At 39.2% G+C, this 13,544-nt stretch overlaps 1 protein-coding gene across 2 annotated transcripts in view; it reads right to left on the reverse strand.

The window, feature by feature from the left end:
* Positions 1 to 1,127: 1,127 nt before the first annotated feature.
* Positions 1,128 to 13,544, reverse strand: part of ANGEL2 (angel homolog 2) — a 31,296-nt gene continuing 18,879 nt past the window's right edge. For both annotated transcript variants that reach the window (XM_065401086.1, XM_065401087.1), the window contains exons 4-9: positions 12,631 to 12,700; positions 10,232 to 10,653; positions 6,926 to 7,052; positions 6,303 to 6,363; positions 4,091 to 4,254; positions 1,128 to 1,609 (exon numbers count right to left, since the gene is read on the reverse strand). In XM_065401086.1, the coding sequence (XP_065257158.1) occupies positions 1,455 to 1,609; positions 4,091 to 4,254; positions 6,303 to 6,363; positions 6,926 to 7,052; positions 10,232 to 10,653; positions 12,631 to 12,700 (999 nt within the window). In that variant the 3' untranslated portion in view covers positions 1,128 to 1,454. The remainder of the gene's footprint in view (positions 1,610 to 4,090; positions 4,255 to 6,302; positions 6,364 to 6,925; positions 7,053 to 10,231; positions 10,654 to 12,630; positions 12,701 to 13,544) is intronic.

Consider the following 13,544-nt stretch of genomic DNA (forward strand, 5'->3'; position numbering starts at 1 on the left):
CTTAAGTCACAATCTAGTTAGCAAAGATCAGAGAAAAACCATTCAAGCAGAACCAAAACTCCAATCACCCCAAAACATTAAGTCTGAATTATGAGTTCAATCAACTGGACTGTCATTGGCCCCACATTCCTCTGAAATAATGTTTAGCTTAAGTCTCAGAATATAAAGTGACAATCAAGAAGATGGTTATTCTGTAATTAAAATAGTAAAATTAAAGTTAAAATACAGAAAATGGGACATGAAAGTGGACTGAACATAAAGAAATGTTTCTGAATTCAGCTGCTTATTGGAATATAATGATCAAGTAGAAGTTTCAGTTTTTCTAACAGCACACTAGTGACAGCAACTCTATTTAGAAATTATACTTCTGTTAGTTAAATTATATGGAGATATACCTATCTCATAGAACTGGAAGGGACCTCGAAAGGTCATTGAATGGGTGGATCTGTGTGTGATTGAATTAAGTCACAAGAATTTCTGTTTGTCCTCCCCTCAGCCAAGAAGTTTGTTAATGTAGTAGCACATTAAAGTTTCATCTGCAAGTCCTAGGTGTTTTGCAGGGTATGCTGTGTAATGGTGTATTATGAAACTGAACATGAGGGAATCTTTAAATGCTGAATATTCTGGAGCTGTAGTAATGTTACAATATTTAAATGATGAATACATGAAAAATAGCCTCATCTATTCCAGAAACACTTCCAAAACCTCAAAAGGTCTGACTCCCAGATAAGTCTGTTTAAAACAAACAAAAAGTGTTTAAACATGAAAGCTCCTTCAGAGTTACCTGTGCTTTACTGCTCTGTGTTCAGATAGCACAAATTGCCTACTTGGTTTCATTTCAGATTCTTTTTAAAGCTTCTGCAAATCAGCAAAACATGTTATACTCTTGTAAGATTAACCATTACAAAATCACTTTTTAGAGCATAACTAATTACTATACTGCAAGAATAGGCCCAATCCTGCTGCCCTGGCACTAGCTAAATTCCTGCTGAGGGACTCCAAGATTGTGCCCAACTTGAAATAGAATACACTTGAAACTACATAGATATCTACTTTGAGCTCATTATGAAGCTTGCTACAAACACACACAATCTTTTGCTTGAAGGATTGAGAGAAATACACTGTACTTAAGAACCATCACCCATTTTACTATGATTTACAATAAAAACATCTTTTTAAAAAATAATGCCATTTTCAGATTATGGCACAGACATTTTCCATTATCAAAAAGAGGAAGCTAATGTAAACTCATTTCTTTTTGTCTTAATGACTCCACAAAGTAATTTAAGCAACTTTATAAAGAAATCTCTTTAAAAACTCTACTTTACACAACACTAAAAATTCAGCATGCAGGCAAACTTACTTTAACCAGTCTGAAAGTCCTTGAATTAAAAAAAAAAATACAGGAAGAAGAGACGGTGAAGGAAAGTGCAGATATAAAAATAATTTGGGAATTATTCTTCAATAAGCCTGAACTGAGCTAGTAAGGACAGGTGATCAGAAGAGTTATGGTCATTGGGAAGACCATTAACTGTCCACAGATCTTGCTCTGTTAAAAGTGATAATCTACCAAGAAGCTTCAGACCTCCATCAAAAGTATCTTCGGCTCCTACATAAAAAGAAAAGAAGAAAAGTATGTGCAGAAAACACATAGTTGTGAGCCAAATCATACATACCCACACCCACCTTATACATGGAAGGAGGACTCCAACCTGGAAGGAGTGGCTTGTGATGTCTTAATACAACGCTTTGGTAACAATGATGCTATACACAAATTTGCACAAATCACTTCACAGATGATTATATCCACTATGTTTTGAGAGAGTTAAGATCATTCTATACATAACAAACAAACAAGACCTTTGACACAGTAACTGTTGCTTTATCCATGAAAAGAAGATAGTTTAAGAGCTTCACAGCTGAACAGTTTCACAGAACTCCTGGTCTTCAGCAAGCCAGCAGATACTTTTGGTCTCCATGAAACTACTCAGCTGGTTCAGGAACTTCACTCTTCAAGCAGCTGAACAGCTTTGCAGAGCTCTAACAAGCCAGCAACTCTGACTGCACTGAAGACAAGCCTAGTCACTGTGAAACTGTTCAGTCAGCTCAAGAATACAGCCTCAGCACAGATCCTGAACCAGTTGAACTTTTCACACACATCCTGGTCTTCAAAGCTACAGTTGCTGTGGCAACGATCCTGATCTTCATGGATGAAACTATTCAGCTGGTTCAGGTGTGCTCCTGAACTGTCTGAACAGTACCACAGAACTCCTGGGCTACAAAGACCCAAAAGCTGGGTCTCAAACTGATTTCCCTCAACTAAGCTAGAATAAACCAACAGCTATGCAGTAAAACCCATTTTTTTGGTTAATTAATAAAATGACCTAGCTCCAGAGACCCCTCCACTCCCAAACTTACTATGTACAAAGTCTAGACTTTCTACAACCTGTAGTTTATAAGCTAACGAGGCCCAAAACATTACGAGACTTAAAATGCGAACTCGTTATTAGGCCAATTTTTAATTTATTAGCACTTGGAAACTAATTAACCGATTTTCTTGAAACTACTCAGAAAATTCAAGTTTTACTCAAATTATATGCTGAAAGTTTGTGGCAGATACACGTTTTTCATATGAAACAAAGAGCTTGAACTCCCGTTTTCAGAGCAAAACTGAATACAAACTTAATTAGGGCATGCAATGGCACTACCATAATATATACATTCTAGGTGTTTAGGGCTCAGTCTTGCAAGGTGCTGAGTATCCTTAACTCACACTGAAGTCAGGGGCAGTTGAGGGCACATGGCACCTTGCAGAAGTTTTCAGCACATTGCAAATCCAAGTCCTTGAAGCTACATTAATTTTCTTGCATTTTTCCTTTTACATTTGGTAGTGTATAGAAAACTGAGGCACAGATGGTTAAGCAATTTGAAAAGGCCACACTGGAAGACTGTGCTTAAGGTAGGAGTGGAACGCAGGTCTCCCTGTTATGGGATTTACCCCTAGAATGATTCAGCTGGCCAGGCTGCACTGTATAATGGTTTTGTGAAACTAAAAGGATTTCAAGCAATATAAAAGGCTCATTATCCTGTATGATGATGTAGGATGAAGCAAAGCAGATGGCCAATTGTAAAACATGGAAATTTGTCTCTCGGGGAACCCACAACAAGACCACAGATACAGTAAGTGGTACATTACCCGTTCTTGGCATTTAAACGTTACCAATGAAGCACCCACCCAGATGTGTTGTGTCTTCCTTGCACCATCTGGTGAGTTTTAGCTGCAACTGCAACCACAAAATTGCGGCACAGGTACACACACACACTTGTGATTTTTCACCCCATACCAAGAGATCTCAAAACCACATAGGTCATCTCTTGAGAAAACACTAATGCTGCTCCAAGGTAATTTTAAACATGACCACTCATGCAGAAAGCAACAGAGGGTCCTGTGGCACCTTTAAGACTAACAGAAGTATTGGGAGCATAAGCTTTCGTGGGTAAGAACCTCACTTCTTCAGACACTCATGCAGAAGTTGTCATATCTCATCTCTAACACATCTGAAATCTCTGTTCATCATATTCTTGAAAATGTGAACCAATCATATCACTGGTCTAGTCACTAAGCTCACATAGGCTACCGAATGACAGTGATATTACCTTGGTGTTCACTTCTTTAATTAATGCTTATCAGGAGTCCTCAACTCCTTGAATCTTATAGTCAAGGAGACAATGATGACCACATAAGTGTCAAAGTGTTTGGTAAAAGAAACGGTGCAGGCCACTGCAGTGTTCTACAGAGGACGTTCCCTATGTACTACAATGATCCCAGCAAGCAACAAGCTAACATGAATCAGTAAAGGAGAAAATAAAGGACAGGAAGAGTTAAGACTGTAGCCTTAATCAGTGAGGGAACAGTTCACATGTTCAAAATGTTTGGGCACTTGTAAATCACTGAGGTTAGTATCTTTTGTGTACTTGAGATCTGTGAAATTTACCAATATGCCTCCTTTTAGGCTAGATTCTGAACTTCATCATTCAGCAGGGAGATATTCTTTAAGAGAACTTTAGTGCTTGAATTCAGCTTCTTTACCTGGCTGAGCAGCACTATCATCCTTTGCTGCAGAGTAGAAAATGTAATCCACAGTGACAGCACTTCTGGAGTGACAAGTTGTTACTTCTGGAACCCCACTTTCAGGTAAGTAATGAGAATAGACCGAAGATAATCTAAAGTGGTGTTGTAATTTCGAAGGAAACCTAAACAGAATTACACAGGTATTTTACTTCATTATCGCTACTAAGTAAAAGACTTAGTCATTAATAAAACACATGTATTTAGTTATTACGGCAAAACAAATAAGCTGCATAAACAGAGTCTTTATTTTTAACACCCCCCGAATGTGCTAAGTAACTTTCTAATGTTTTGCATTTTGTTAACTTCTTGGAGCAGGGACCCTAAGGTACAATTTTCAAAGGAGTCCATGTCTACACTAGCAAACTTATGGTGGGTGGCACAGCTGCACTGCTATAAGATCGCTCGTGTAGCCGCTCTATGCCAACAGGAGAGAGGTCTCCCGCTGACATAGCGCTGTGCACACAAGAGCTTTTGCCAGTAAAAAACTTATGTCGACCAGGGGTCTGTTTTTTCACACCAAGTGACATAAGTTTTGCCGACATAAGTGGTAGTGTAGACATGGCCTAAGTCCGATTTTCAAGTGATTTAACACTTAGGATCCTGTCTCATTGACTTTCAAAGAGATTTAGGGTCAATCTACACTAGAAATGTCACAGCAGCACAGCTGTATTCCTGTAGTGTAGATGGAAGGGGTTATTCCATTACTGTAGTAATCCATCTCAGCAAGAGGCAGTAGCTAATTGATGAAAGAATTCCTCCATCAACCATGACTGAGGATGGCTTAATTACATTGCATAGGGAGTGAAATTTTTCACAGCCCTGAATGATGTAGTTAAGTCAACCTAAATTTGTAATGTAGGCCAGACCTTCGGTTAAGTGCTTCATCTTGATTAGCTCTTCCACCCATGTAATTACTGTATTCTTCCTTCCTCCTGACACCAACCACATGTCCTTCCATGCCAGTCTAAACTGGAAGCCACCTCTCGATTTTTTAAGTAAGCTTTTAGTCTAACTAGGAGTTTTCACATTAAATCTTTTAAAGCTTTTAGGCTTTTTATTTTTTAAAAATTTAGTTATGAGTCTAAAAAGAGAAAGGAAGTACCTGTCTCCACGCCTGTCCAATATGGAATTCTTGGGGAGAAGGGTTTTTTAAATAATTAAACTTTTTCCTGTTCTATCCAGTTTGATCCATCTCCTCTTCCTTACCACAGTTCTTTGTTTCCCAATAAGGATACTTATAAACCAGCATCTCCAAAATGATCAAAATGGGAGGAAATATGAGAATTTAAGCAGCTGGATAGAGCTGCCACTTATAAACAGATTTCTGCAGCTGGCCCCAAATTCTATGGCTTTGCTACATCACTATAAAACAAAGAGTGCTGGTTATATCCAAAAGTAAACAGATGTCAAAAGTATTGTTTAATGAGGAGAGATGGAACTTGCCCTGTAGCCTGTCTTGATATTTCCTTAACCTCAGCTCCTTAGTTTGGAATAAAATGCATCAGCTGCCGTATACAGAAATGGTCCTTTACAATACATAATTCTAATCCTTTCCCATCTGTGGTTATCTTTTCTTTTACTTTTAAATGAAAGATGATTTTTTGCCCTTTGCATAGTTATCCTAATCCAAATTTTTCTGGATTCTGTTCTCCAATTACTACTTTTGAAAACAATAGGCAGCCATGCTTTTGAACGAGTGTAGTTGCTGAAAGTAAGACCACCAGTATTAGAATGATGAAATATACAATTTAATTTTAGTTTATTTTTATTCACATCTTCTAGCTGCTCTGCCAATTCAAGGGTGCAGGAACTAACTCACCAGAACACAGTTGTGAAATGTCAGAGGAAATATTACAATAGCTCTGAAAACTGCACTGACTCCATTTTCGAGACTTTTACTTGAGAAGATGAGTGTTTAGGTGTGGTGATGTCTATTTTTGAAAATGTCTTTTCTGTGTGTGTGTGTGTGATTAGATAATGCGCATGTAAATAAAGACATGTAAATATGTATATTTTAACAACCTACATGGGCAGATACAAAACCCAATTAGAAGACCACGTACAGTTTTATCAGTTATCTAATTTGAAATCATACCATATATGCTCAAGGGTTTTTTTTTATTTAAAATAGGAGCCACCAAACAGCCTTCTCAGATTTTCCAAGACTTACTTTTCAGCTGCTATTATGATCTCTTCTGTGTGCTCCAGTTTCGCTTCTTTTTTCTCTCCACCTACAAAAATAAAGAGAATTTCTAATCTAGGTTTTAAATGAGATCATTAAGACCATTGGAGAAAAACTATAGGAAAAGTAGCCTAGGACAACATCTTCAAATGCTATTTATTTTTCTTTTGATGGGAAAGATCAAATTAATAAAAACTGGATTGAATTGCCCAGTTTCATTAGAGCCCCTTCAAACAAATCTGTACCTTTCCAGAAAACTTTACCTAGAAACATACCGTTTCAAATTACAGAGCAATTCAGATGAGCTGAATGTATGTTTAACCTTGAATATAAAGGCAAAAAGTAGATTTAGAAGGAAGGTTTTAAAAATATCCAACAACGTTTCTAATATTTTCAGTCACCTACTGCATGTTAATCTCAAAGGAATTTATTTTTCTAAGGCCTGCAAATGCCTAGGATGGTGAAAAACCATTATCCCTAAGTAGTCCCACTGAGCTCATGTTTGCAAGACTGGGGCCCTTTTTTTTTAAATGAAAAAATATCTGGTCTTCAACAGTAAATCTGGGTGATGTTTTCATAGAAGCACTAAGTTTACCTGTTCAGAAACTGACCTGTGTTTTCTTCTTGTCGCTGCTGTTGTACCTCATACACACAGCTCTGTGAAATGCCTAGACTTGGGGGCCAAATTGGAATAGTTAAGATTCTTTGTCCCCTAGGAAACTGTTCTTGACCAGACACCTAAAAAAGATATACAATTGTTTCAAACAGAATCTGATTTAGTTCACAAGATACCTGTGCAAAATTTTAATTTAAAAAACTTTTTTTTTTAAGTCAACTGTGATCCAATTAACAAAAGACATACTGCTAAAGAGTTCACTTTTCTTATCCATGCTGCGATGGAGTGTATGAACCAAACAGTGGACAGTTAAGCCCAATTACGCCATAAGGTGTAATTGGTGACCAAACTCAGACTGGGAGGAGCTGGATCTTCAGAAAGGAAGGCGCACAGGGCAGTGGAAGGAAGGCAATGGAGGATACCCAGGTGAGGCGTAGAGGGTGTTTCCTCTCTTGGGCTAAAGGCTGAGAAGTCTGGGAGGCCTGAAGCCTAGAGCCAAAACTGGAGGGCCTCAAGCCAGGAGGAAGATTGGGAGGCCAGGGGCAGGTTGTCTTGAGCCAGCAGGAAACCAGAGGCAGTTAAGTCCAAGAGGCTGTGACAAGTTAATCATTTGGACTGGACATTGAGGGGCTTCAGGGAGAAAGGCAAGAACTCTGCTGTCACACTCGGGGCACTACAAAGCGGGAGATATATGGAAGACAAGTCTGGAGCAAGCTCCTCTGGCTGATCCTGACGCAGGGATACAAACCAGATCTCTAGGGAGACCTTCTGGGAGGTGTTGGTCCTTACAAAAAACCCAGAAAGGGGCTGGAGAAAAAGGCTTGAAGAAAAACTAATGATACAAAGGAGTCCAGAGAGGTGGTGGAAACGACTGACAGAGCAGACCTTGGCTGCTCATCCTAGGTTCTCTGGACTGGAACCCAGCATAGAGACTGGGCCTGCATTCCCATACTACCCACTGGAAAAGTGGTGTGAAGCCCCCGGAAGTAAGAGGATCAGGGCAATTCAGAGCCTGGAGAGATGGGGGTAAGGGCCAATGGACCCTGAGTAAGAGGCCAGAGTCCCTTGGATTGATTTGTTGGACTTTTGTTTGTGGGTCTTTGTTACCATGAAAGGAGCATGGAACTAAAATGTGACCTGGCTGGAGGGCCAAAATGTGAGAAGAGAAAGACCACTAAAGGACCAGAATAACCATCAGCAGGGGATGCTAGAAAAGGCAAAGCTGTTACGCTACACCCAGCCACGAGGAGGCACACTTGCAGTGAGTCCACTCTTCTATACATGCCTTACAAACATGCCTTTTGTAGTAGCTCCTCAAAGCTTTCTCTGCTAAACCATGATATTCTTTATATGCAATTTGCTCTCGCTTATCAACATCTTTACAACAATCCTATTTTGTAAAATAGTTCTTGTGAGACTAGACAGAGAATATGAAGACGGCTTGTGAGCAACAACAAATGCTCTAGTGTAAACAGGTCACTGACTGCTGACATTGCTTTTAACAACGGGGCATTTATTCTTCTGGGAGAAAATCAAAAGGGGGCTGAAAATGGGGTTGGCAGCTGATGGGCAGTTAACACCAATAATGGAAAATTCACATTTCCCTAGTGTAAATGCTTTAGTCACTTCAAATTAAATAGCTATTTGTGATATGTCGAATGGCTATATTCACACTAAACTCACATAAAATATCTTAGAATGTGGTGCCACATTCAAACATGGCTTCTACTCTGGTCACCTAGCAATCATAACTTTGACTTTACACTTACGCTAACCAATACAGCCCCGGCTCATCCATAATGTGAGAATAATCCTTTTGAACGGGATCAGAAGGTCTGTGATTAAATCTCTTCCCACACAAAAACCTGAGACACTTAAATCAAAACTAATAATGACGTAAGGTGGAACAGTATTTTACTCTGTCAGTAGAACATGTTTTATGGACATTTAAGCCAAGTTAATGAAAAGGGAAGTTTGGTCTTAGCCTGACTGATAACATAGGCCCTATTGTATTGCCAGTTGTAAAAGGAATATCTTAATACTTAAATAAAATTCTTTTGGGGGAAAAATTACCCTTTACAAAAGAAAAGGAACACTTGCCAAGTGCTAGACTTGGCATTTAAAGTGTTCCCAGAAAAATGGGCCAGATCTACACTACAGACCTGTATCAGTATAACTACGTCACTCAGGGGTGTAAAAAATCCACACCCGAGTGACAGTTTTACTGACCTACCTCCCATGTAGACAGCACTATGTCAATGGGAGAGCTTCTCCCGCCAACATAGTTCCCGCTTCTTAGGGAAGTGGATTAACTGCGCCAATGGGAGAAGCTCTTCCGTTGGCATAGGAGAATCTTCACTAAAGCACTACAGCTGTGGTCTACGTGAAGACAAGACTTAAATTAAGCCAGAGGTTAGGTCAAGATACATATCTGTAAATGAACATATACCACTTTCAAGAACAATTGTTTATATGTTTTAAAACGTTAGAGTTGAAATTGCACTTCTGAAACAAAACACCGAGTCAGCCTCAGACCTAGCATAGCAATTCTGTGGCAGACTTTCCTTTGTTTGTAGATTTTAGAGTGGAGGTCAAAAATCAGGCTTCTAATGGAAACTCAACTCCACACAGAACTGGAAAGGGTTAAGGTGGTCAGGTAGGCCTATTAACTCTACAGGCTGCACCTGGAAGGAAAGCCAGAGAGTGGGGAATTGATTGCAAGCAGGTTCAAAGCCAGGAAGCTTGCAACAGACAGGGGCTGCTGCTGGGAAAAGGGATGAGGGTTTGGCGCTATTATACCCAGGCAAGAAGGGGAACCAGGAATTGTAGGAAGCAGTCCAGGGAAGGAGCAGTGAGAGGATAGCCCAGAACTGCTGGGTGTAGGGTCCCTGGACTGGAACCTGGAGTAGTGAATGAGCTTGGATTCCCCTACAAGTCACTGAGGGCATTGCAGAGACTGTGGTATAGAACAGGAAGACTGCCTGGGTTACTGTGGTGATGATAGAGAATTGAAGGACTGTATCCTGAAAGGGGGAATGCTGAGTGACCTAGCCGGAGGGCTGTGTCATGAAGACACTGCGGTTCCAGCAATGAGAGGAGCTGCAGACCTGAGAGAGACAATGTGATGGCATGTGACCACGAAAAGGGGTGTCGATCTCGAGAGCTAATCCCACAACTGATCAGGAGGAGGCACCAGATAAGCGGTGAATGGTGCACCCCATGACAGGTGGCCAGTGTCACTCCATAAAATATTCCTTTTCCACCAGCATTAATTCTTACTTAAGATGAAAAGAACACCTACCTTTCCTATAGGTAGTCCTTCATAATTCAGCTTTCCTTCCTTTATAAAACTGTACAGTGGAGAACCAGGAACAGAGTTGAAGTCACCACAAATGATAATAGGACAGAATCTACCATCTTTCTGATGGGCAACGCTGGCAATCTCTGCCAGTAACATTGCCAGTTGGGTCAGTTTAATGTCCCCTCGCCTTGGATTATACAGCAGATGCGTGTTGGCTATACAGACTGCAGCAGTAGCTTTACAGTGAAATCTGGGCTGCAGAAGCAACACTAGTCCAACATTGTCTCTGTCCAAGAGTGGAATATCATGGCGGAAAAATTCCACTGGGTTTGAAGAGATGAGATGAAATTTGGAAATTTTGAAGCAAATAGCACAGCCATCGGGTTTCCTTCCTGTCCTCATTTTATATTCACAATGATAACCTATACGAAAGAAATGTGAATATTAACGAAAAAAACAAAACAAGAACATAGCTCATGCTATTGTTTTTCCATAGTAGTCAATACCTGAGCCTGCTATAGTTAAGGCTTCAAAAAGTTTCCACTGTACCCATTTTCAAATGTTCCTAACTTTGAGATCTTCACCTTTTGGACTGAAATGTGCCATATGTGGTCTGTGTCTGAAAACTAATTATAAAAAAGAATGTAAGCATCTGAAAACGGGGGGATTATAATGGACGCTGTTTTGCATAATTAAATACATATGTAAAGAGAAAAAAAGTCTTTATAAATGACTTTCTAAAAATATGCCTCCCAATAATATTCTTACCAATAAATCCCCTTTTACTTTAATGGCTGCTGGGGGGGAGGGGGGAAGTGAATCACTCTCCTAGTGCACATGTTAACACAGAGCCTGATACTCATTTACCTAAAGAGCTGTTTACACTGCTCTGTACACTGACTGAGCAGTGTAAAGGGGCTAAAGTGTAAGTGAGCATCAGGCCCATGATCTTCATCTTTCAAAATAAGAGTTGCTTCGCTTTAGTACTGTACTGCCATCCCAAGAGGGCAAACTTTATAGCTCAACAACTCACATTCAAATTTCAGGCCCCGAATAGCACTTTTGTTTTCCGGGAGGGAAAAAGTTCACTTTTGCATTCTCTGAAAGAGAAAAGATACATGTAACCATATCATTTCTCCTTTACAGATATGTCTATGTTTGGTGTGACTTGTTAAAATAAAACCAGATTTCTGAGGCTATACATCATGCATCCAAGGAACTCAGAAAGGAAAGAAAAACTTGGATGTGAGAAGTTAACTTGAACAATAAATCCAATCCAGTATTGTCTGCGGTGTATATACTTCTAAACTAATGATTTAGGATACTCAGCATGGTGCTTCTCATGTGTCATAGGAGAAGTCAAATGTAAAATGATTGATGCTTTAAAGTTTATTCAGGGTGCTACCAGAGTAGCTTAATAATGCTTCACTTGTGAAACATTCCTATTAAGAACAGTACTTGACAGATTTCTGTAGGTCAGAAATGATTGTCTGACAGCTTTAAAAACCCAGTAGTTTATATTAAAACAGTAATGTTAGGATAATCACCCAACTTTCTGAAATTTGCTTTACAGTAGTAAGAGCTGCATGGCCTCAAGGTAAGCTCCCAGTGCCTTCTCAATAAATTAAGAGTGCCTTGTACCCAACACAGCTTAGAAATGACAAGCTTTTTTGAAAGTTCTTTTCATACAGAGCAAGACATTTATATTCAACATTACCGATACATTATTTTGGGATTATAATATTTTCCATTAGCTGTAACTGTCACAAAAGGTAAGTATTTTCTACAATTCTATGTATGACTGAAGCGCTATATCTTCCACAGCAATTAAAAATAACTATTTATGAAAGTATACTTTAAATTATCAAGATAGAATGAGTGTATTAACCACTTCAGGGAACACACAGCAGCTTACATAAATGGTTACACTAAACTCTAAAGCATACATAATATAGAATTTAGAAGCCAATCAACAAGACTGTTTCTGATTTGTAGCTTCAGTTATACCTAGAATTGAGATCCAATATCTACATCCCTCTAGAATTTAAGGGACTGACTTGCATGTTTTAAGCATCTCTTGTGAAGTGATGAGTGGCCTCCTTTCCCACTGAAGCCAATGAAAGCTGAGGGCACTCAGCAATTTACAGGATCAGGTCTTAAGTAAATTCATTTGAAAGCAGTTATGGGCCCAGTTCTGTACTTCATATGCAGGCAAAATTCAGGCATTAATGAGTTTGCCAAAATAAAGAGTGCAAGAGCAGGTCTTAAAGTAACACCTATTTATCTAATTTTTGCCATATGAAAAATGGCTCTCTCTTCATTCCACGTAGATTATTTCTTATAAGTACATTAAAAAAGGAAAATGTAATGAAATGTGGGACAAAAGTGTTCCATCATACCCAAATATTCCAAACTCGGCTTGATTTCCATTCCAAAATGGTCCTCTTGTACTTCTTGCAAACACAGTACCTAAAAGAGTTTTTCCAATTTGAATGTAATACATTAACAAACATATTAACAAAAGCTTTCACTTCATTAACTAGTGCATCTAGGTTTTTCCTTGAAGCTTTAGTAACTTTATTTACAGAGGTAAAAACTATCATGCTATTTAAACTACTTAAAAACTGCTTAGTGTAAGTAGTATTTTATACCCATTGTATTTATTCAAAAATCTGATCTGTCTAATCATGTAGATTTACCAAATAACTAAGTGACAAAGAATAAAAAAGCTCCCCGTTGACAAGAAGCTAAATTTTCAAGTTTGGGTGCTTGACTGGGATGTCCTAACCCTATACTTGGACACAAATCAGCACTTAAGCCCCACTCTGGTAAACATTTATGCACATGAGTAACTTTACTCATGTGAGAAGCCTTGATGACATCAGCTTGCAAAGCTCTAAGTAGTAGCAGAGGCTCTGGAGATATCTGTCCACAGACTCCCTAAAACAGCATTGCATAGGTTTACACTCATCTCACATTTGGGAGATTAACTACCACAAGGCTAGAAATTTATTTTTAAAGAAAAGTTTAGATTCTGCAGGTGATGAGAGACTACCAGGAAAACTTCCTACTCCTCAAGACCAAGTGCATTTTTCAAGTCCTGAACAAAGAGCAGCTCATAACCACCCATCGCCCCAAACCTGGTGAGTAGCAAAATAACCTGCACCTTAAACGCTGGAGAACAACTGGGAGGTGGGGTGGAAGAGGAAAACCAGACTGATCACCAATTGTTAGGAAAGTACCACTCGGTCTCTAAGGGCTTGTCTACAGTTACAGGGCTACAGCTGCGCCGCTGTAGAGCTTCAGCGTAGAC

The sequence above is a fragment of the Emys orbicularis genome, chromosome 3, assembly GCF_028017835.1.
Source record: "Emys orbicularis isolate rEmyOrb1 chromosome 3, rEmyOrb1.hap1, whole genome shotgun sequence".
In the NCBI taxonomy this organism is placed as follows: domain Eukaryota; kingdom Metazoa; phylum Chordata; order Testudines; family Emydidae; genus Emys; species Emys orbicularis.